Source organism: Cryptomeria japonica, chromosome 6 (assembly GCF_030272615.1).
Source record: "Cryptomeria japonica chromosome 6, Sugi_1.0, whole genome shotgun sequence".
NCBI classification, from domain to species: Eukaryota; Viridiplantae; Streptophyta; class Pinopsida; order Cupressales; family Cupressaceae; genus Cryptomeria; species Cryptomeria japonica.
Genome location: NC_081410.1, coordinates 376,862,152 through 376,888,593, shown reverse-complemented (window position 1 = coordinate 376,888,593; position 26,442 = coordinate 376,862,152). Strand labels below are relative to the sequence as shown.

Sequence of the window (26,442 nt, the reverse complement as noted above, 5' to 3'; positions counted from 1 at the left end):
AATGACAATGGTGCATACTCTATAAAACTCTATAGACTTTATATTTGCATATATTTAAAATGAGGGCAATTCCCTCTATGAACTTGAATGAGACCAATTAGTTTGTCCCATTATAAGTTGATTGTTGGTGTTAATTGTTGAAAGTAGATGTGAGTTTGTCTAGCCCTCTGTTGCACCATTAATTTGTATCCTATTTCAACTTTGCATAATAATAAACAACTTGATAAATTGCAGATGCTTCCTCATGGATTTGTTGTCATTACTTTTTTTCTCTCATCTAAACTCATTGTTTCATATAGAAACTAGTATACAAGCACAGGCATTTTCTCATAAACAATAATTCCAATCATATATATGAAATATGTTGTACCTGTTAGTGCTAGAAATTACCCCTTGATTATAAAAGGGGAATGACTAGCACATCTTGAATAGTGTGTGATTTTTTATAAGACTGGTGGATCGAGGAGTTTGAAATTCAATCAAACTACCAAGGAAGGTGTTTTTGATTAAGGAAAATCAGGTTTTAAGGGACCCGAAACCTGCTTACATAACATAGAGATAAGCAATAGAGAAACTAGAGAAGATAGAACAAAGAGAGAAAGGCTGCAAAAGAACAACAACAAAAGGCCAGCGAGAGACTGGAACACCTAAAACAAAATTACATTTCAGGTGAAAATATTTATAGTCTCTTATGCATCCTTGACCAGCATCATCATCGCATTAGTTGTCTCTTTCAGGTCTTTATTTTCCTGCATCTGTTGATTGCCTTTAGTCTTCAGCTCTAGCTCACTTGCACTTTGCCTGGTTCTGCGTCTGGAAGAGTGTAGAACAGAACTAGAAGCCGGCTCATCATCAATAACCACAATTTCTTTATTCTGCTTATCCTTCTCCAAGCAAGCAATCAACGCATTCATGTTTTGAGAGGACACCTTCAACAAAGCCAGACTATGCTCCATGAATTTCTTCAAAGCATTCTCAATTTTTTGAATCTGATTATTTATCAGACCATTATCAACTTCCCCCTTTTCTTTGATAATCCTCACCACATCCTCTAGGTGCTTCAAATCTCCCTTTATAATGTCACTTTCCAGCTAGTCTGGAATTTCTTTTTCATCCTCTGTAGCACTAGTATCCTCCGCATTATCCTCTTTACCTTTAATGTTGATATCCTTAATCAAGTTTTCAATTTTAAAATCCAGCTCTCTCTGTTTTTCTTGAATTCTAGTGATGTTATCAATCACCCATTTTTGGAAATTGAACATTTCCAGGGTGCAATTTCTAGCAGCATTCAGAATGGATTTCGTGTTCTCCAAATCTGGGGCAAAGTCCTCAGACCTAGGGTTTCTCTCCTTCCTGTTATGTTGAACATCATCCTTGTTATCCAAAATATAGGGATTATCCTTCGCCTCTGACTCTTCAACATCCTCTTCTCTCTGCTCATCCCCTTCCTCACCCTCACCCTCCTCTTGCTCGTTCTCCGTCTCTTCTTCCACCTCTTTCTCCTGCTCCTGCTCAGAACCAACATTCTCTTCAATGTCTTCTTTAGCTTTATCATTAACCCTCAATTTCTTTTTCAGAGGAAGATTAGAAGAATCCTCATCAGAATCAGAGCTGTCATGATCCTCAAAAATGTGGGCATTCTCCACAAAGGGATCATCCCTATTAGCCTTAGCTTTACCCTTCATATGCTTATATATTAACAAAATAAGGCCTTGGTGAGCAATGGGGTAGGAATTAAGTTTCTTGGCATGGTCAACTAGGCTATCGTTAAGGGAGGAAGCCAAGTAGAAGGGCAACGATATCTTAGAACCATGGAGAAAATGGTTAAGGATAACAAAGTGGTAATTGTAAACTTTCAAAAACCTGCCATCAACCGTAAGGTACTCCATTAAAACTTTCAACATTTTCTGCCAGAAAGATTTTACCTGGTTATGGAGATAATAGGAAGAATTATCCTTTTTGGCGAGCCGCACCCTTTCTTCTTCATTTTTGGGGAAATTCTTGATGGATTCCACCGAGAACTTGCGGTCTCTATAAAACTTGATGTCATCCTTCAGCAAACCGGTTACCTCAGCCACCAAGTCTTCATCCACTTTCCAGGTCTAGCCAAACAGAGTAACTTTATTATTTTTCCAACCCTTGGCAAAACCACGAGAAACAGACTTCTTGCTCCCATGCAATTTCTCCATGTAATCGGTGAAGCCATATATGTGCAACCTTCACCATATTTTCCTTTCACCTTTCCAGCTATCACAGCTGGTAGGCTGATTGCAGTTGAGATTTCCTCTCATAATGTGATGGTTGTTCAAATCAAAACCCTCAAAGGAGCGCAAACTAACCAAATGTTGAAGAAATGAGACGCTGGAATCAAAAACCAAGGTGATTTTCTTGTAATTCAAGTAGTCTTTTAAAACATTCAAAATAACCCAGCACTTAATATGATAAGGCCCTTCACACCGGTACTCATTATCACAACGCCTGAGACAAGTAATCAATTGACAATCCGCCTCACTCAAAAATCTGTCATTGAAGTCCGAACCCAGAAAGGTAATAATGAAATTAATATGTACCATGGACTCTGTCAAAAAATAATTGCTCTCGGACTTCCTTCTTACATGATAATTCTCCGATATAATTAGCATCCTCCGCTAAAATGACCCCCTCATTGGCTAACAAATCGGCTACCCTGTTACCTTCCCTAAAGATATGGGTAATTATCACACTATCATAGGCCTCTAACAATTTTTTAGCATTATCAATGATATTTTGGATATTCCAAGAAGGGGAACTAATACCTTTGATAGCCTGAATTATATTGAGGGAATCCCCCTCTAGCCAGATTCTTTTAAAATTAAATCTCTAAGCAAGTTGAAGGCATTTTAACATTGCCAGAGCTTCTGCCACATGGTTGTTTTGAACTCCAAAGGGAGAGGCAATCGCAGCAACACAAAAGCCATAAGAGTTTCTGATGACCCCTCCCCCTCTAGCATTCCCAGGATTTCCTTTAGCTGCACCATCAAAGTTCACCTTAACCCAATCATGAGGAGGGAACCTCCACACAACATTATCTCTTCTACTCTTCATATCAGATTTCCAGAGCTTGTGTATCAAATTCCATTTAGTTAGGATGCTTTTCTTATTATCAATCATGTTAATATAACTACACTGCTTGTTACTTTTGTGAATGGTATTGATGTTTTCTTTAATATCCCTACAAATATTTTCAAAAACCACCTGAGAAGAACACTTAGTCTCCCTAAAAATTCTATTGTTTCTCTCCTTCTAGATATGCCAACAGGTCATAGGAAGGACAAAGGACCAGAGGGTCTTAATCATGGGAAGCTTGGTAGGGAACATCCATTACCAAAGGACTTCCTTAAAACTATTTTGCATTACCCAATCAATGTTCCATTGCATCCACACTTTACCCCAGATCTCCTAGGTAAAAGAATAGTGAATGAACAAATGATCCACAGACTCAGCCTCTTTCTGACATAACTCACACCTATTAGGAATCATGAATCCTCTTCGAACCAGGTTATCAATGACAAGTATCTTGTTGTGAGTTGCAAGCCAAAAAAACATATTAACTTTAGGAATGAGGAATCTATTCCAAACTTTAGTCCATATAGGGTTGCAGGCCTGAGTAGCAATTTTTTTATAAGCAGAGGCAACAGTAAAATTACCCCTAGGATTACTCTTCCATAAGAAAACATCATCAGAATCTTTGCTGATAGAAAAAGACAGCAACTCATGCTGGAGCGAAGAAAATCTAGCATAAACTGCATCAAGTCTAACCCATTTATTCTCCTCCCATTAATTACAAACCATAGAACCAAACCTCCTTTTATTGTCTTCTATGAAATGGCTGCAATCCTGGTTAAAAAGAGGCTCATATTTGATCTAGACATCCTCCCAAAATCTGATTTTATTACCTTTGCCAAGGACCCATCCAACTCTTGCTTTAGCAACTTTAATAGATTTTATCATACAGTTCCATATTAAAGATCCAACGGGGATATCTTCATAATAGAGAAGAGAATGAATGGGCTGATTATGTATGTATTTGTCAAATCGCACCCTACTCCAATCTCTCTTAATACCATATGCCCTCCAAATTTGTTTGGCTAACAAAGATTTGTTGAAAGGTTTAAGAGATTTAATACCTAACCCCCCATTGCTTTTAGGAGAACAGACTTTATCCTAGGCAACCAAAGCAATCATTTTCTTATCTTCCTCACCAAACCAAAGAAATCTTTTTTGAATTCTTTCTAAAGCTTCAGCAAATTTGACTAGTATTCTAAACAAACTAAGAACATAAACAGGCAGATTCTAAAGAGTGGTTTGAAGAAGCTGGAGCTTACTGGCTTGTGATAACATAGAGCCTTTCCAACCAGCCAATTTTTTGTTGAACTTATCAATTAAAGAATTCTAGAAAGAGTTTGGAGGAGCCAAACCAAGAGGGAGACCCAAATAAGTAGAGGGGAGCAGCTCAACCTTACAACCAATTATGTTAGCAATCCTCTGTTGCCTCAACAATGGGGTGTTGATGAAGTAAGTAGTAGATTTCTCCCAATTAACCTGCTATCCAGTAGAAAGGGAGTAATATCTAAGAGCACCTTTGAAGGCAGAAGCTTCGCTAACTATAAAAAGGACAAATGGTCATAGTAAATTGAGTAGCTAATGTAGGAAGATAAAAGCCATAAAGTGAGAGGTCATCAGAGCTGGTAAAATGGTGATAAGTTTAGTATTTTCAGAGGCAAAATAAACATTGATACTTAGTAATTTTAAGATGTAATTAACATGCCCTGAACACATTAATTCATACAAGTATTAGAACACAAAACAAGAGACAATATGAAAGTATATGTTCCATTAGTTCTCATAATAGCTTATACATTTCATGGGATGCAAAATCTATGATATTCATTTAATCTCTATTAACATTCTAATACCAAGTCTACCCACCTAGTACAATATCAAAATTCAGAACCCCATACTGATGATCTTTGATTTCCCATTTATAGAAAACTATGGGATAAAACAAGCTTTAGATCAAATAGTACACATGTTAAAATTCTATTTGCTTACCCAAAAGTATGTCGGAAGCATCTTTGCTTTTACAAATGACAAAAATATTCACAACCAATGGAGGGAAAAGCAAATATAATTTTTTATTGGAGTATGCAGATTCGAACTACTTGTTTCTTCTCCAACTGATTTGATGATATTTCAGAATCCTTTGCAAATGGCATTGAATTCTCTTTTATAGAAAAGAAGGGAGAAAAACAAGCTTCAGGCCAATTTCATACATGCCAAAATTTGATTCTCTCAAAAAAAATATACCACGATACCTTTATATTTTTATATATGACAAAAAATATTTGTATCCCCGAGGAGGGAAATGCAAAGATAATCATCTTCTCATTTATAATTGTCATTGCACAGCTTGTTGATGTATACATGTTGATGGGTCACATTTGTTAACTGCTTCATTAGAGCCAAAAGTTGTTTATGAAGTGGCAAGTGTTGAGGTGTATTATGCATAAACCAAAACAAAGGAATAGGTGTCAACTAAAAGAAAGCCTTGTGAAATGATCAAAGCATTGAATAGCATGTGACCAAAAAATTTACACTCCAAACATAATTAACTTCTTTGAATCAAAGTGTGATACCCATGATCTACTTGATTTGGGAAGGTTCTCATACATGTAGTTGAATTATGTATTGAAGCACAGTCTATCCCTCCTTGCTTTTGTTGCAAGGTGTGCACCCTTGGTCTCCTTGTGTTGTGTAGTGCAGCGCTCGGGTTTGTGACATGGCTTAACCGCCTTTTGTGGATTCTATAAGTCTAGTGGTTGTATTGAGCATTAATAGGTAGATTTTTTGGTGCAATAACAACCACACTTTTAACAAGTGGTATCAGAGCTTGGTCACAAGTTCAAACCCCTCGCTTGCATTGGGGGGGATTGTTACAAGGTGTGCACCCTTAGTCTCCTTGTGTTGTGCAATGTAGCGCTCAAGTTTGTGACATGGCTTAACTGCCTCCTATGGATTCTATAAGTCTAGTGGTTGTATCGGGCATTAACGGCTCGATCTTTTGGTGCAATAGCAACCACACTTGTAACAACTTTGTGTCTTCCTCCTTACTCTTCTTCAATGGCATGATAATGTTGACGCCATTGTGCAATTTAAAAATTGGTTTGCCACTTAAAATTTTGAATCTCTTGTACTCTATATGGGGCCTCTCTACACTTATTGTCTACTATGTTCTTCACCTCTACTATAAAATTTCCATATAAGATATCTATGTTAATGATCTTGTTAATTACAAGGAGATAAGTAGACACTTGGGGTTGATCCCCTTCATCTATTTTCCTTATGGCTATCTGTGTCATTTCCTTGAAATATTTCTTCCATCCATCTAGACTCTTAGTCTCCCCATCTTCATTCAATTTTTTTGGGATTGTCCACTGTTGGAGTATTTGAAATGAATCTATCTTCTCTTTGGTCAAGACACTAGACATCTTCATAGTAGCACTAATAATAGTTGGGGTTGTTGAAATATTTTTTGTAGCCATAATTAACTCTCTTAAAGTGTCATCTTGTGGTTGCCACATATCATACAATGGTTTTCAAATTGCCACATGACTTTTACACTGTTGTAAGTCTTGAGAGAGGGTCTGATAAGAAGCATAAAATTCAGCTAACATACTTAACACCACTTTTAAAATATGTAAAATTGTATCCCTCATTGCCTCTAATGCTTTGTGCTTCACAACATCTCTAGCTTTCACCAATAATTCATCATTTTACTTCAACTCCTACTCAACCACTTTCAGTTGTGCCTTTGTCTGCTCAATCTCTTGAGATGAAGGAGTTGCAACTTCTCAAGCTAAAGTAGATGGTTGCTCTTGTGTCGCTATTTCATATGGTAGAGGAAGAGGGTCTTCAAATCCTAAGGTAATTTTCAGCTTGGTATTCTCTTGGAATAACTTATTATATGATTTATTCATATTCACCCTTTCAACTATGAGTCTTTCTATCATCTTCTATTGATGCTCAATAGCATCTCTAGCAAACATAGTTGAATGCATTGTTATGGTAATTGCTTCCAAAGTAGTTGTATCCTTTAGAGTCTTTATGACACCTCCATCACCACTAGTCTCTTCCACTCCTATCAGCAATTGTGTTTTTCATATGTTTGGGGCTAAAAACCATTGAGACAAAGCCTTCAATGTTGGGTGGTATCATGTACCACTCACTCCTCTCTCATGATTGAATTCTTGAACAAATAGTGAATCTTTTTGTTTCATAATTTGATCTAACAAAAATACTTCCTCAAGGTTCCATGAGGTAATAAAAAGCATACCACTATCTTTGACCATTTGACTAGCCTCATCAGCTATTATGTGGCTCAAATCAAGTTCATCCAAAGTGTTGACATTACCAAACACATTTCCTTCAGATTGGCCTTGCATCTTCAACCATAGGCCTTTGAACTTTGGTATTTTTATGAACTCATCATGTGATAAAAATCTGGTAGGAGCCAAAACATGTTCATCATCAACCTGATCAAAAGTAACAGGTTCTTCTATATTGGCTCTATCCTACAATTCTTGGCTTGTAATAAATTTTGTTGGAGGAGACCTCAATGGTTGGTCTACCTCTTGACCTGCAACCAAATCATGTAAGGCTTGAGTTGCCTCATTTGTACACTAGGTTTGTTCAGTGATCTCATATTCTACAATGAGGACATATGGCCTTTGTTTTGTTGTTGGCTAGTCAAAAGGCACCACTTCTTTTATTTTAGCCATTAGTTCCTCTAATCTCAAAGGAACATACTTAGATGCTTCTCATTTCTATGTGGGTACTTGAAGTGGCTCTTGTTGAACTTCTTGAGGCATATTTTCATCTATCCCCTCAACAATGGGTTCTCTTACCACTAGTTTCTCTACAACCATGGGTCTTTTTCCCTTTTGAACAATGTTTCCAGTGTAGATGCTTCCAAAAAATTTGAGCATAAGCTCAATCCTTCTAACCTCATTTTTCTCCTCTAAATAAAAACCTGTAAAATAGGCATCCCATTTTTTCCTCCCCACTTCAATGTTGGACAAAATTGACCACTTCTTCCTCCTTTGAATTGCTTCTCTAAAGTTGTAGCAATTTCTAATCAGGTCCTCTACAATATATAATTCATGAAAGTAATTTCCTCTATTTAATTTCTTCTCCTTTAACTAATTATAAATGATTCCCTTTGGATCATAGTATCTATTTTGTCTGGACTTTAAATAATATATGTTGTTGATATAATTTTTAATTTGTTCTAGAGTGGCAGCACCAATAGTGAAATATTGATATTTAACACACTTTGGGAGGAAAGCTCCCTTCTTTTGCCTATGCATTAGTTCCTTCTCCCTCCACATAAACTGCCACATGTATTCCAAAAATGCCACTTTGAGAGAAACAAAAAGAGGAAGTTGGTGTGGTGCCTAAGGGAACCCATAAATCCTAATGAGGGTATAGGCTAAAAAGAAGAACCTATCACCATGATTAAATTCTCTACCCTCATCCATTCTTTTTGCCTTAGGTCTAAGTAGATCCATAATCTTCCTTGATAGCCTATCCAAGATATATCAACACCATACAATTACTTTGATGAAAAAACACTCATGAAATGTCAAATAATTAGCAATGGGGCACTGCCTATCCCATAGATAACACAATATCTGAATTGGCATTTCCCTTACACTATCATCAAATAACTTCAATCCCATTTTGTTATCCCATTCGTATCTATGCAAGTGTAAGATCAAATGGCATACAAGGGAATAATATTTAAAAACAATTGTTCTTCCATCCTCCCTAACCTTGATCAAGCCCTAATGTATTTCTTCTTCAATATAGGCAAGAAAATCATAGTGTTTGTTCACATATTTATGTTGGATCCTCATAGCCATAATCATCATCCCAATTGGCATAGCCTTTTTTATATCCTTCCCTAAAACTTGGCATAGGACATAATAGGTATTGACAAAATAATTTTCAAAGCTATCCATCTAGAAGGGTTCTCTTTCTGCATTCAAAATAGGGACCTTTTTGTTGTCCCAACCCTTCTTCTTGAATAGTGGCACCTCCTTTTCCCTAAGAAGAATCATCTTCTGGTTATAATCTGCTTGGAAATTGCCCAAGTATTTCTTGATGAGGGATTTACCCCTCAACCCAAAACACTATGTAATTACAGCTCTATTCACATCTAGAAGTATTTTTCCTTCAACATCCTTGATTGTTTTGGTAGCATAGTCATATATTCAGGCCAAAATCCTTTTTAAATTAGGTTCAATGAAAACATCAATTACAATCAACTTCACCATGTCAAGGGACCATGGATTGGATAAAGGGATTGGTTCATTTTTTTATTTACAAAAATAAGAGAAAAGGCTTCATCCTTTGACAAGGGGGCGGGTACTTCCACAATGAGCACATGAATCAACAAACCTTCCTCTTTCTCTCCAAATTTGTGCTCGACTCAAGGAGGATATCAAAAATATCTTGAGATTATGGCCTTCCCTCTTCTTCTTCTTCTTCTTCTGCAAGTTGCTCTACAATATTCACAAAGTCCTCTCTAACCATATCGACATATGTTTGTTCTTAGGCTTGTGCTTGTCCAAGGGCATCCTCCTTCTTCTTCCTAAGAGACCTTGGCTTCTTGGGTTTTGGTTATTGGGAACTAGAAGCTTGGTCTTTTCATTTTCTTGGAGCCCTAGGTTTTTTAGGCTTTTTCTCTACAAGAACAATAGTGGTAATGACACTTGGCCCTACACTTGATTGCACTACAGGTTCAACATGTGGATCTACAAATGGTTCACTACTTGGTTCCGAAGATATTACCACAATTTTTGGCACCTTCTTGGATTTCTTATTGGAGGACTCACCTTTTTTGGCATTGTGGCAACTAAAATAAGCTAGGGTTTTGCTACAATTCCTCTCTACTTGAAAATTCAAAACACAAACATGAAAGCAATTAGAAATACTACAATTCACAAAAGGGACACAAATAAGCTAGGATTTTTCTACCATTCCTCTCTACTTAGAAATTCAAAATACAAACATGAATGCAATTGGAATTGCTACAATTCACACAATGGACACAAGTTTACTCACTATTTGATTCACTTGTCTAAAACCCTGGCTCTATGGTCGCCTTAAAGTCACTTTGTCACTGCAAGGCTCTGTCACCTTCAAATTTTTGAATCCAATGTGAAAACCATATCTTGGTTGCCTAATTTATTGCTCCTAAATGGCAACTCAACTGTAGTCATGTCTAAATTAGTGCATTTGATGCAAACCATTTGAATTCGGTAGCGATGTCAAAGTTTAAATCCCAACTGTAGATCATGCCATGCATGTACACTGAACAACCATGATTTGGTCTCATTCGCTTTGATCTTTAGAGACCAGACATTCTCCTTTTGTTGTGGCAATTAATACCTTGTCCACCTCACCTATGCTCTTGTGGTGATGCAACTTCGATGCTTTATGGGCCCACCTCATTGCTTGATACCCCCTGCACCCCCACAGATGCATTTTCCTTTATTCATTACCACCTACGAAGTTGTGGGTAAAATTTGTCACTTTGCATTGCTTATCACTTGTTCCCTACACCTCTACAAGTCTTCATTTGAATGTCATTTTCTACCTGCAGAACTGTGGGGTAATATTGTGTTACACCCTTCGCTTCTTTAACCCCCGCACATCCGTAGATGACTTCTGCTTTACAACATACCACCTAAGGTGCTATGGGGAAACATATATGCTTATATTTGGACCCCGCAGCTCTGCAAGTGCAAAAAGATAAAGACAAACGAGACTGTGGGAGCTACATAATGAGGATCACTTAAGTGATCAAAATGTGCATATGTCAAAAAGGTAATGACTGACCAAGGGGTGGGGGCTTGTTAGCTAGGGGATATGTAAAATTTTAATATTAGGCCCATGTAAAATATAAAAGTCGGTAAATAAAGTTTTAATGTAAAAGGTGTCGGTCAATGAACGATGTGATAGACTTAAAGTTATGAGTTAAGGGCTTGAGCAACTGGTTCAACAAGTCAATGAGGAATTATAACAAAAGAGAATGGAGACCAAGAATGAAAAAACCCTTTGATACTTAGGTTTAAACTCTACAACCTTAGCACATGCAGAAGGGGAATTTGAAGAAAATGTTTAGGTCAAATTGTGCCAAATTTTAACACTCCTAACAAAAACCAGTCAAGTCTTTATCATAACATAAGATATAAATATAAAGGTGTATGAAAAATGTTAAAGAAAAAATTGATACATACAATATTTGGTGATAATAAGGGATTTTTTTTATTGGGGCTATGTATCGGGAGGGGGTGGCAAGAAAGGAGTTTAGGGCAATATTTTTTTGAAAATTAGGGGGTTTCTTTAGTATGTCATGAACGCACATGATATAACCTAGGTTCACTAAGTGAAGCCCCTATGTCCATCTTGAGTCTTAGGATTTTTTCTTTTTATCTTTTTCTTTGTATGAGTCACAAACTTGATCCAAAATAAGCATCATGGACCTCTAGTTCTCTTTCAAACACAATGGAAATGAACCTCTCGAGGAAACAAATACTATCGAGCAATTTGGTCATCTTAAGTAGGGAAAACAAATATTCCATGCTTAGGTACATATAGGTGTAGGAGCTAATATTTTGGCAAACTATAATTTTGGATAGCTACATGTGGGAAATCATTTAAATCTCAAACCATTAAATCCTCTACTTAAATCATTAATCCCTCTTTTATTAACCCCCATAAAACTCTATAAATTCTAAACCATTAAACCATCTACCTTAACTTATAATCCCTCATCCATTAAGCTCCCCATCAACCCATAAATATCCTAAACCATTAAATCCTCCCTCCAAATATATAGTCCTTTATTGATTTACCCCTCCATCTATCATTGCAAACCCTACAACATTAAATCCTATACCCATATGTATCAATCTAACCATCCCCGTGGGTCTTAATCCCTTGACCAATAAATTTCCTAGTCTAAATGACATGCGTGTTGACACCCATTAAGAGGAACCCATTCTAGTAGAAAAGGAGCATTTATGTTTAAACCAAATACATGTTGGTATTTTGGATATGTTGATATGGTTTTGTCATTGATGTCAACACCTGTCATCACTTGTCAACACTTATTAGCACTTGGAGATTTTGGTTATGTTCACCGGCAAGTCACAGACTTATACACAGTCACCGGTATTTAGTTCACCGACAGATTATATTGTTCATCGGCACTTGGAATGACTTGGAGACTACTTGGTTATGTCGAAGACATTATTTGATCACTTGGTTTTGGCGATTTGGTTATTTTCTTATTCGGGTTTGCATATTTGTTGTTACCGGCAAATAGGTCCAAGATATGCACCGACAGGTATATCTATTCCAAATTAGCACGACACGTTATGGAGATGATTTATTATTATTGTAAATGCATTGAGCCGACATCATGCATCAGATATTGATTTATTTGTAATTGATTTTATTATAGTATCTTTTAGTGAGCCGACCTATTCAAATTGGTCTTAGGTTATGGTATAAATGTAAGATCTCATTTGTGAGACAAATGTGTGAATGCGAAAAGGATTGCAATAAGGTGTATGCGAAAATAAGCAGATCTATACATGCATACATCATTTGAAGGTTGAAGGAAGGATTTTGTGAAGGCAATCATAACTAAACCGGTACTGAATCCAGCATATGAAGATGCTATTTTGTGCAATACATTATCATTGGATTTAACCATCCAATTGTAGTCTGTGTGACTCTCATTTTGTTATTGAGCAGTGAGCTCTAAGCAGCTGGCCTTTCTGCATGTGCAGAATCCATATTGTACACATATACTATCTGCAGTAGTATCATTTGATTGTGGGTAAGGCTTCCCACCGCGGTTTTTCCCCTTACAGGGTTTCCACGTACAAATATTTGTGTTATGTGTTGTGGATGTTATTGTCTTTCTATTTCATGTATTAATCTTTACCGGTACTACAATTAACTATGAAGACTATCTACCGACATAAAGTTTGGTTAACCGGTATTAAGAATTAAGTTTTGGTTGAATTTATTGGACAACTTATTCACCCCTCCCCGCCCCCCCCCCCCCTCTCAGTTGTCTCTGAGACCTAACAAGACAAAACCAAAATTTCCTTAACTAGCTTCATGTTTCAAATAATAAAAGGAAACCATATCTCATTGCACAAAACCTCCACCAAATAAACCTTCAAATCCAAAGAAACAACCTAATAATTTTGATCAAATTGATCAACCCATTCCAACCAATTAAAATAATCAATCCAATCAAATACAACATATATACGAAGAATTATATCCAAGAGCTAGTTGTAAGGAATCACAAACATGAATATAAGGAGTTGTACTACACTCAACACAAGAATAGACATGGCAATATCACCCAAAATCCCCCTAGCATTTCTATTATTGAAAACTAGTCCATGCAAAAGGCTAAACAGAGTGCATCCATCCTAATTGTCAAAAATTTCAAATCCTTGCATTTTCACACTACACAACACCTCTCTTTAGCTTTAGATAAAAAAAAAAGTTTTAATTGTAAGGTGTTGATATCAAAATGTCTCCCTACTATAAAATTTATATCATTCTTGAGTTTTTGAGTTCTATTTTCCCAAATATTAGTGCCACATATGGATATTTATGCGATTTGCTGGCATCACACAAAAAGGTGTGATTCAAATGATTGTCGAATCATTACAATCTTGAGAACCCTATTAGAATAATGTTTCTAAGTCATTTTCACACCTAGGAAGAAATTTGTGACCTATTTTTAAAAACAATCTTTTTGCCCTCGCAATCTCAATCTCTTTGGCATACAATGCATACATTGGTCTTGGCTTTGCAACTCTTTGAAACTTGAATCTTTCAAGTTTTTAAGAAACACAACATCCTATAATTTATTTGCATGTTATTATTTTATTATGTAATTATGAAAGGCAACTCTATTGTAGCTTTGAAATCCATTATGAAGGCATTTGATATCTTTCAAGTGATCTTTTCCTAATTGGTTGTCTCATTCTCACTGTGAATAATCATTTTTGGTAGTAGTTAAATATTTTTGATATTTTTACAATACACTCAATCTATCTCTTTATCTTTAGAATCACATTTTTCTTCAATCAATATTTATATAATTTCTCTTATTAAAATCCATCTTGGCTATGTGCGTAGCTGGAAACATCAAAATTGGGTTTTGACTAAGGTAAGCCCATAAACAACCAACACAAAATTTTCATTTTTTTTTCTCTATGTAGATTATTCTGGATTGGAAACAGGAAATTATTTTGATGATATCATTTATTTTATTTCATCATATTATTTGTATTTCATATTTTTAATATGTATTTCTTAGTGTTTCAATTATTTTCATATTTTCTATTACATAGTGGGATCATAATATCATTTATTCATGTGCATATGTTGATTTTATAACATTCGTGAACTTTTAATTTTATGACAAGACAAGATGAAAACACACCAGGAAGACATCTTTTTTACACACTATTGTCTGAGGTCGAGACTCTGGGAAAGTTAAAAAATTATCCCTAGAATTTATATATTCTATTTTTGTTAACATCAAGTCATAATTATTGTACAAAAATTTATATTTTCACCAGTACTTTATAATTGAAAGTTTGTAGTGAATTTGTAGTAATCAATTTTATCCCTAGTTATAAATATCTATAAAAAGGATAAATTAGTTTATGTTAGTGAACATTTGATCTATCCAAGTGTTAATATGTGATCTTAGTTCTCATGAAAAGTGTTCTCTTTGTCAGAATCAAGCTCTCATATTACACACCACTTTCATGGTGCCCATGAAAGCTAATATCCATAAACCAAATAAAATCCATAAATATAATGCTTACCAATGCTTGAGTTGAAGAGGTACACTTAAGAGCTAGTTGATCAAGTACACACAAAGCTTAAGGGAAACATGCCTACATTACAAAACAAGCATCAAGATCCTTGTCCCACAATGTAAAACGTGTCCACAACCAACTCAAGTTTACGAAACATCTGTTGATCCTATCTAAGAACCAACATACTATCCATTAGGCCTAATTACCTTTGTTTAGTTTCATTTCCTCACAAATAAGCAATTGAAAATACTAATAGCATCAATCTACCTAATGCTAGATTTATGCCTTGATTCCAAATTAATGATTATCTAATCACAAATTGAATGTGTAGAATCATGAACCATCAAAGCAAAGGATTAGGCTTCCATGAATAGGGAATATTTGAGCCTATTCATGTTTATGCAAATCAAGGATTTTAGGGAGTCAAATATGATTCTCTTGATGAGCAGAATAAGGATATTTTTATTCCCATGAATGCTAGGGTAACTTCTCTCACTATCAAAATGGATCCCTCAATCATTCCTCCAAGGAATGTACTGTAACTAATCCTTTCATCAACCCAATTACTAACCTTAACCATAAAAATCCTCCATCCATTACCTTGGATCAACAAAATCACACATCATAATAATGAATCTATCACCACCTTCACATAAATTCAAGATCATGTCTCCCTCAAGGATCATGCATTATATCTCCAAATGGCTAAAATCCCTATACCCAAATAGCTTCATTCTCAATAATTTTTTAAGGAAAAAAGCCCAAAATTTTGCATGGATAAAAAATGACCATACACCTAAGATCGCCATTAAATCTAAAAACCCCAAACCCCAAAAATGAGAAATCCACTTGTATCCCAAAATCTGGAAATTCTAAATCCAATTGATCCACACATTCAAGAAAAGATCCAAAAATCTAAACCATAAAAATAATTTGGGTCCCAAAATCTAGGAATGTGGATAGTCACTCTAAAATACAAAATCCACCTATCCATGAGCATAAAAATCCATAATATCCTAAGACAACAAAACCCAAATTGCCAAAACCCAAAACCTATCATCACGTGTAACAAAAGAATCTATCTTTGAACCTAGCATGCTATGTGAATTTGTCAGTCTTTCCTCTTATTGCTCCCAATAAATTTATGCATGACTTATAATCACATATTTTAATCCACCCCTCTTACCTACTCCAATCTATTGTCCCACATATTTCCATCCCTTCACCCCTTTCATCCATTTTTATGTATAAATTACCTCCCACTCTACCTTTTTGGATAATACACTAAGAGAAGCAAACCTAACTATTATATTTATCATGTATTAGCTAATAATTATTTATTTAATTATTAATTTGTTATCCTCTAGCTTAAGCCAAACTTAGGCATTTAATAATATGGTAGGTATTTAATAATTATTCCAATTATTAAATACACATTATCCCTTTAGGGTTTCTTTAGGGTTGCACACCTTTAGGGTTGCTATTCTCCTTTTATAAGGACTGTATTGTACTTTTTATTTGATTCCCTCTCTGAATAATAATCTTTTTCTTCAGAGCCATTATTGTTTTTTTGCCTCCATTCTTCTCTTGTGACAGGTATTTTGCTTGCAGGTGTTCTTGGGATCTCTAAAGTTGTATTTCTCAACTTCTTCATGGTATCAGAGCCTACATCTGCTGCTAATTGTTCCTGATTTTTTAGAAGATTTTTTGGAGGCTAGAGTTTCAAGTTTTTCAGAGCTTTTTATTTGCATCTGGGGTGCTTCTTTATTTATGGGCATTTTGGGCTCAAATGGACCTCCTTGTTGAGCTAAGAACACCCAAAAACCCCTATTTTCATATAAAATTTGTCCAATTTGGATAACTTTGGCTCTGGAATTTTTTTGTTTGTTTTTACCCTCTTTTAGGCACAAATTTCGAGGAAAAAAATCAAAAAAATAAAATAATTTTTTTTAGCAGTTTAATAGCATACCCAGGCTGAATGCACCAAAAATTGTAAAAACACCTTTAAAAAAAAAAAAGGGTTTCTTTTTTTTTAGCGAAAAAAGAGGCACTTTGAGGGGGGGTCACCGACCCTTGCAGGTCCGTTCGGCCTACTGCAGGCTGTAGACCCCACCCCCATGTCGCCTATTTCCTGCGGTCTCCATGCCACCTCTAGTCTTCATGTCACCCCTGGTCTCCGTGCAGCAGGTGTCGTCGCTCCATCCGACCGCTCCTTCCGATTGCTAACACCTGCTCCTGCCACCGCCATGCAATCGACCTGCCGCCTCCCGACCACCTCCGTCTGACTCCCTCTTGGGAGCCCTCTGACCGTCGTTCATGGTCATCGCCTGCTACCTTCCAGCCACCACTGTCGTCCCCGTGTCTCCTGTCTCCTCTGGTCTTCGTGCCGCCCTCAATCTCCGTACCATAGGTGTCGTCGCTCCTTCTGGTCGCCAACACCTGCTCTTGAAACTAGCTTGCTGCCTCCCGACCACCTCCGTCCAGTCACTCGCCGCCTCTTAGAAGCCCTATGGCCACTGTTGCCACCACCTGTTGCCTCTCATACCGCCTGCTGCCTCTCAGTCGTCACCGCCGCCCACCAGATTTTTTTCCGGCCAGGGCCCTTTTTCTGGCAGGGTGCTTTTTTCTGGCAGGGAGATTTTTTTTTCGACAACAGAGAACATTCTCAGAATATTCCACTGACATCAACATGACGTCAGTGGTAAGGACAACTTATTGGCCCTTGTGACCCTCTTTGTGCCCTAATAGAGGGTTTTTTTGTTTGTTTTGGCCATAACTTGGACATACGATATCGTTTTTTGGCAAACGAGATATCGTCAAAAAGTTGGTTTTGTCTACTTTCCAGATTTGTGGGTTTAATCACTTGTTTTTGTTTTTTTTCTGGTACATTCTATAGCCATTTGAAGTCATTTGTTGTTCTTCATGTATTTACAGCCTTTTGTCTTCTTTGAGCATTGTATACATCATTTTGTAAGCATTTTCTGATACCATGAAGAAGTTGAGAAATACAACTTCAGATATCCCAAGAACACCTACAAGCAAAATACCTATTACAAGAGAAGAATGGAAGAAAAAAGCAATAATGGCTCTGAAGAAGAAGATTATCATTTAGAGAGAGAATTCAAATAAAAAGTACAATACAATCTTTATAAAAGGTGAATAGAAACCCTAAATGTGTGCAACCCTGAAGAAAACCTAAAGGGATAATGTGCATTTAATAATTAGAATCATTATTAAATACCTGCCATATTATTAAATGCCTAAGTTTAGCTTAAGTGTAGAGGATAATAGACTAATAATTAAATAAATAATTATTAGCTAATACATGATAACTCTAACATGCCCCCTTAAGATGAACTTAGAGAGTAGCTAAAAAACTAAATGCATGAAGCAAAATGCAACTACATGATGAAGGCAAATTTGGGTCCCGACAACAAAGCTTGACGAGGTACCTAATCACAACCAAATCTCTATGAACTGGAGAAATAGAAAAAACCACGTGGGAAAAAAATCTACTCCAAAAAGAGATGGAATACAAGTGAAGGACCGAAGAAGCCTCCAAACAAGAATGTTCCAAAAGACAGGAACAAAAGAAGAGCAGAAGAATCATTGAAGCATGAAGAACCTGCAAACACTGTCGAAGAATAACTGTCGATCTGAAGAACCTCCACTGAAATAGAAGATGATCAGGTAGAGAAGACTGTAATCTGCATGAGTGCCTTCAAATAACACTACTCGAATCAAATGGCAAACAAAGGCAAACAACTGAACTCGAAGATATAGATGGCAAAAAAAATTAGTCTGAAGAGATGATCAATCGAAGATGGAAGGTTGCCTCCAAAAATAGGAATGAAAGAGTGTCCATATGGGAAATGATCCATCTCACTGAAATGCATAGGTAACTAGCCACTGCATCTGCCTAGTACATAGGAACAAATACTAAATACATAGCTCACTCCAATGAACCAAGTAAGCATTAGAACCAACAACCAACAAGAGAAACTCTCCCATAATGCTGGCAAGGGAGAGGTGATAGGCACACTGAAAATGAATGCCAAGAAAAACTGCATGATGAAGAACCAAGAACAACGAGAGTGCAACAGAAAGTACAAACACATATAAAGACTAGTATCGTGGAAGGAACACTCACTTGACACACATCATGAGGCAAATGTCGTGGAGGGAACACTCATGTGATAGGTTTTATCTTGTAGGTGTTCTTGGGATCTCTGAAGTTGTATTTCTCAACTTCTTCATGGTATCAGAGCCTACATCTACTGCTACTTGTTCTTGATTTTTCAGAAGATTTTTTTGGAGGAGGGTTTCAAGCTTTTTCATATTTTTTTATTTGCATATGGGGATTGTTTTTGTTTCTGGGCATTTTGGGCTCAAACGAACCTCGTTGTTGAGCTCAAAACACCCAAAAACCCCCTTTTTCATATAAAATTTGTCCAATTTGGACAACTTTATCCTCTGGAGAATTTTTTTGGTTTTTGCCCAATTTTGGCATGAATTTCAAGAAATTCGTCAAAAAAATAAATTATTAATTTTATTTTTTTTGGGTAGTTTTACGGCATACCCAGGGCGAAATGACAAAAAATGTAATTTTTTTTTTTAAAAAAAAGGTTTTTTAAAGCCAAATGGGGGGGGGGGGAGGGGGGGCGTACCCCCTACTGCAGTTTGTATGGATTGCAACAGTATGCCCTACAACAAGGTTGGTTGACACATCTCCGCCCTGAAGAGCCGATCAATCGAAGATGGAAGGTTTCCTCCAAAAATAGGAATGAAAGAGTGTTCATATGGGAAATGATCCATCTCACTGAAATGCATAGGTAACCAGCTACTGCATCTTCGATTTTAATTGTTTGCCTTTGTTTGCCATCTAATTCGAGTAGTGTTATTTGAGGGTACTCATGTAGATTACAGTCTTCTCTACTTGATCATCTTCTATTTCAGAGGAGGTTCTTCAGATCGACAATTATGCTTCGACATTGTTTGCAGGTTCTTCATGCTTTAGTGATTCTTTTGCTCTTCTTTTGTTCCTCTCTTTTGGAACATTCTTGTTTGGAGGCTTCTTCAGTCCTTCACTTGTATTCCATCTCTTTTTGGAGTAGAGTTTTTTCCCACGTGATTTTCTCTATTTCTCCGGTTCATAGAGATTTGGTTGTGATTGGGTACCTCATCAGGCTTTGTTGCCAAGACCCAAATTTGCCTTCATCGTGTAGTTGCATTTTGCTTCATGCATTTAGTTTTTTAGCTACTCCCTAAGTTCATTTTAAGGGGGGGTGTTAGAGTTATCATGTATTACCTAATATTTATTTATTTAATTATTAGTCTATTATCCTCTACGCTTAAGCTAAACTTAGACATTTAATAATATGGTAGGTATTTAATAATTATTCTAATTATTAAATACACATATCCCCTTAGGGTTTCTTTAGGGTTGCACACCTTTAGGGTTTCTATTCTCCTTTTATAAGGATTGTATTGTACTTTTTATTTGATTCCTTCTCTGAATAATAATATTTTTCTTTAGAGCCATTATTGTTTTTTGCCTCCATTCTTCTCTTGTGACAGGTATTTTGCTTGCAGGTGTTCTTGGGATCTCTGAAGTTGTATTTCTCAACTTCTTCACTAACCATCATCAAATCTCACAAGTGAAATCCATTGAGAATAGCATTACAGTGGTTGGACTTATAATGGAATATTATCTTATATTTGAATAAAAATTAATTCCAAATATATATATATATATATATATATAAAGAAATTACAAATGACAAAAAAAATGTAAAGAGACAAAAGAATCCAACAGTGAAAACCATTTTTATGTGATGGATAGGTATCATGATGAAAACATACTTGTATGTTTGATGCATAAATCTACCACATATGTGTACCCGACACTTGGGATTAAGATTCTTCTACCAACTCATCCAATTCATCCCTTGTAATCATTACTTAACCATCCATATCATACTACCATATCATCCCACGTATTTGCACCTATCCTCATTTTTTTTCTTTTAACCTTGATGAAGAAGTGAACAAGATCTTAAAACATGTCTTAGCATTCATTCAATATTGAGATGCCTAGAGAGTAGTAGCATATCATTCCTATTTGGCATAGTCCTTAGGATTTGCATCTTGCATCCCATCCCCTTCTAAATATTGAATGCAATCCCTCCATCCATTATCACCTTTGATAATCTCATCCTTACATCTATTACTATCAATAATCTCACTCTTCTATCTACCCAACACCTTCGCCCTTAGGGCTAGAGCAAGTATTTTTCCCCTTGAATGATTAAAAGGTCAATCAATCCCAAGTATACCACATAGTACATTTGAGTTGAACACAATATCCATAATCCTATATTTCAAATCAAACCTTAAAGATGAGAGCCCTTGTATATTTTCCAATCCACATGCTTAATTGCTTTCAAATATTATCCATGTGTCCAACCCATCAAGCCAAATCTCCTAATTATTTACAAACCACACAAGCAACATCACACAACAATCTCCAACCACCCTCATCTTTGGGCCTAGAGAAATTATTCTTCCCTTAAATTATTCAAAGGTTAATAAATCCTAAGCATACCATGTAGTATATTTGAGTTGAGCATAAGATCCACAATCCTACATTTCAAATTAGACCTTAAAGATTGGGATCCTTTGTCTAGTATCTACTCTGCATGGCTAATTACCTTTAAATATTATCCATACATCCAAACTAACAAAACAAAGATCTTGAATATCTACACACCCAAGAGGATGATGTGTCTCTTGTAATGCCCGCCAAAATACCCTAAAGAAAATAAACAAGAATATGCAAATGGAGATAAAAACAAATTATTTAACATCTAATAACAACTAATGCAACACATAACATATCCATCTATTTGCATTCATTAACCAGTTAACCAATATGAACATATATCATTGCTCATTTCATCAAATAACGCAAGCGAAAATAACACAACATCATTAACCTTTCCCTAGGGTACTTCAACATCATTACTTAATTCATTTCCACAATAATAATATACTACACACATGATAGGTATATTTCATCTTTATTTAATGCATCATATTCTAATTCCCTAACCATGATACATGCAACCTACAACATTACTTATTCCTCATGATATGCCCAATTTCCTTTCTACCAATGCATCTATATGAATCATTCATCTTTACTAGATCCAATTAACACCTTCTAACATATTCATTTACTAATCTACAAATTTTCCTTTTTCAAAATTATGTAACATTCTAACTAGTCTCTAAGCATTCTATGAAATAATACAACCGATCCATAAAGAAAATCCATTCTATTCCAACTATAATCCACTTATATCCATGATTCATAAGATCACATTTCCACAACAGTGCAATTACAAATATATCTTAATTCTAACCCAACTACAATTCATCTTACAAATATAAGTACATTAAGTACATCATGAGCATAACTCTTTCTACTACAAGAATCCATCTACTATATACAAAAATATTACATTACATATATTCTATCTTATTCACTACATAAATCTGCTACAAGGTACATCCATAGTACATCATGAAGAAGAATCCACATCTATGCAAGAAGAATCCAAGAGAACATCCCAATGGCTGAAAATCACCAACCTCCTGACCATGTGGAACCAAAGGAACCACCCCCCGTGCTAGGAGATGACACAAGGTCCCAACACATACTCTAAAACTAAGCTGACACCTATAACCAAAGAGACTAACCACACAAGGACTCTAAAGTAAGAAATCACACAATACAACAAGAATGAACTACCAAAGGCATAAAACTCATCAAGACATAAATACATCCAATAAGCATAATCATAAATCTTAAAGGGGAAACACATCTAGGAGAAGAGTGTCATCACATGCCATCCTCATCACATAATAACATAAGGCACTAGCCTGATGGACATGTGGAGCCATCTCAACCTATGAGAGACTAAGGGAGATTAGCTTACTGTCTTCACGACCTTCTCATGCTTATCCTAAAACATCCTCCCTAAGACTAAGTCATGAGGCTCAAATCAATTTATCATCTTATTAATTAATCTAGCTACCCAACCCAACAATTATTAGGTTATCACTTATTTATAATCATGAAAAACTCCAATGTGCCCCAGTGGTCTAAACTTCACGCATCCTTACAAGGAACTTCATGCAAGCCTATCTCTTATGACCTCGGTCATCACAAGGAATCCCACTCCTCCTAACATGGCCCAACAATAAATCACAAGAGGCTATACCAACATAAATACATGAAAATAATACTCAATGTAGCCAAAAACTTCCACACATACTCTCACAACATATGCAAGGCTACAACAACATCAATATAGCAAAATGAGCCTCTTGGCTAGCAATAAACAAAGGCATATCAAGCCATCAAATGCTGCCATCAAATAAAAGATAGCATCACAACAAGGCCTACTCACTTGCTGGTCTAAAACAACATAGTAATCATCTCAAAACATCCATGGCTTATCCACATGGAAGAGAGTCTAAAGTATCCATAATACATAGAAAACATATATACTCAAAACCATCAAAACACGTCACAATGAATCAAACCCAAAACTGAAAAATATTAAAAGACCTCAAATAAAGCCTCTGGTACAAAAATCAATTCGGGAAAATACCTCAAAAATGACCAAAACTGAGAAAACACAGAACACGAACAACTTAGCGCTTTTGTCCCATAGAACGGTGCTTCTGTAAAAAAGAACAACACTTTCATTTTGTAGAACAGTGCTTTCATTTCCAAAATCGCGCATAAGTATCCTGATACAATGCTTTCATACCCAGATTCACGCTTATGTCTTCTGAAACAACGCTTATGCTACACAAAGCAGTGCAAATGCAAAACAGAACAACGCTTTTACACATTAAAACAACGCTTTTACCTAAACAACGCTTTTGCACAGTTCTTACAAAAAACTCAGAAAACTTTCAGGTAAAACAATAAAATCCGAATTTCACCAAAGGGCTCAAAAAATATATGAAAAGAGACTCCCAAAAACAAGGAATACATAGGTATAAAGGAAATAATCAACTCATACTAAAAACCAAGATTAAATCAAATGTCTTCACAAGAGCTTTCGCAGAACCAGGAGCGACATACACAAGAAATACCAAATACATATTTTCCAGCAACTAAACAAAACCCAAATAATATAAGGTTTTCTCCCCAAATATTAATCTTCAACAATATTAAAAACTAAAGAATAACTTAATGCTTCAACCCAAACCCAAGACATTTGCACACACAATGCATACATAGAGAAACCATAAAAACTAAAATAAAAAGTGAAAGAACTCCAACCTGCAACTTGAAGTAATGGAATGAAGCTGAAGAAGAGCTCCCATAAGCCTAACCAAAATTCCAACCAAGCTCCAGCCAAAACCAAGAGTGAAGAAATCAAAACCAAGGAAGAAAGCTTGCTAGAGAAATTTCCAAAGAAGAGCCAACCCGAAAAACCTCACGGGAATGAAAATAAAAAGCAATAATAATCCAAAAACCCTAGCCTCAATCTCGACCAATCAAAATATTCCATTTTGGAATATATTTTACCAACCCTGCATATATTATAATTTATTCTCCCATTTTAAATTTAGCCAATGAGAGTAAAGGGTAGGTAAAGTAAATATAAAATATACTTATTCGGCTAAGTGGGAATGTTTTATTTTTATTTAATTTAATGTGTTCATACACCCCACTTAGGAATAAAAGTCAACTATCAAATAAACATAAGCTGTAAAATAAATAATCCAAATGGGGATTAAAAATGAAATAAACCAAAAGCTAATAAAATAATTTAAAGAACTAAACAAATATAAGATATCAAATAAATATTAAACCATAGAAAGTCAAAAAAATAATTAAATAATCAAATACCATTAAAGATTAAATCACAAATATAAAATAAATATTAAACAACAATAAAGGTTATTAAATATTAAATAATTATAAAACCAAAAATGTTAATTATCAAATAAATATAAATGCCAAATAATTAAATATTCAAAACTAATAAATTAAATACATTAACATAAGCATTACTAAATATAAAACCACACATCAAGAGCCACATCACTACTCTAACAAAATCAAGCAAATCAACCGGCATAAACCGAACTCACAATACCAAGACCAAGCTTGCTAACTGACATGGCGAATTATGCCAAGACGCTGACTACTTACGGTGAACAACTTAGACCTAGAGTATGTGAGGGGAAATTCATGCCATCTCCGAACCACATAAGTCATTGGAACTAAAGACACGCTCAGATCTGTGAAGCCAGGTGGAGTTGATATCTGTTACCTGCAAAATCCTGCAACCACAAAATGACAATGCCACATCTACATATACATATATAGAACAAGCAAGTGATAGAGAATTGCGACGACACATCCCACTCACAATGAGTGATGTGGAATCGTCTTTATCACGAAGACAGTCAAACACAAGTCAAACACATCTCATAAACATCTCATCACATGTAATCATGGAGTAGGGTTAGCGTAATCGTAATCATCATCATAACCATGATAAATCTAATCTATCAATAATCCATCACATAGTGAGCATATAGAATCCAACAAGTAAACATATCATCAAATTACATGATCAAACATGATAGTACCAACATCCATATAGATAATCAAAATAGCATATGTCCAATAGTGTCTAACATCAATAATAAGTTACTGAAGCACACAAGTAATCATCATCCAAATCATCAAATATAGTCTAGATAAGTCTATCAAGCATAATATAAAAGTCAAATCTAGTCAAAATAAGTCAAATCAAGGATGGACACTACATCTCTTGCTTCTGTTGTGATTCTAATGCCCTCGAACTCTATGGTGGAACCTCTTGTCGTCCCCTAATCAATCAATATGCATTTGGATTTAGAAACTTGATGTTATTCTTCTCGTGCTTATGGAATCCCTATGGGGGTTACCCACCTAATTTACATCATCCTACACATGTGGATGCTCCATTTCCATATGTTGATGAGCCCTCTATTGGGGTTTATCCTCATGATTCCCGTTGTATTGAGAATTTGGATGATCATATTTCTTAGAGTATTGTTCATAAGAGTAAATATATTCCTTCTTCCTCTTCCCAATGTCTCACTCATGCTATGGGTGAGTATTGTCCCTACTCTCTCTTTCATTTGTTGTATTATTTGGCAACTTGGCTACAATTTTTTTTTGAATAAAAGGGGTAAAAACTTTATTGAAACTCAAGAACTAGAATTACAAAGAGAGCCTGAGCCCCAGACCCAAGATAGAACCAACAAGCCAGCCCCACTACAAACAACAACCTAACCCTCCATATCCTCAGTAAAAATCTTTTGCAAATCCTGAGATTGATCCTTAGAGAGGTGCTCCCAACCTTCAACCTTCCAATCACTATCATGTTTC

At 35.7% G+C, this 26,442-nt stretch overlaps 1 protein-coding gene across 1 annotated transcript; it reads right to left on the bottom strand.

Annotated features, from left to right (window-relative positions):
- Window positions 1-689: 689 nt before the first annotated feature.
- Window positions 690-1,685, bottom strand: LOC131876607 (uncharacterized). The gene is made up of 2 exons (XM_059222046.1): window positions 1,242-1,685; window positions 690-884 (listed from the first exon to the last, which is right to left on the bottom strand). The coding sequence occupies exons 1-2, from the start codon at window positions 1,683-1,685 to the stop codon at window positions 690-692; spliced, it is 639 nt and encodes a 212-aa protein (XP_059078029.1).
- Window positions 1,686-26,442: the final 24,757 nt, after the last annotated feature.

What these genes read in the sequence shown, in the direction of transcription:
- LOC131876607 (XM_059222046.1), bottom strand. Translation starts at nt 1,685, where the DNA reads ATGAAGGGTAAAGCTAAGGCTAATAGGGATGATCCCTTTGTGGAGAAT. An exon ending in TGTTCAATTTCCAAAAATGG is followed by an intron (nt 885 to 1,241) that starts GTGATTGATAAC and finishes TGCTTGGAGAAG; the next exon opens with GATAAGCAGAATAAAGAAAT.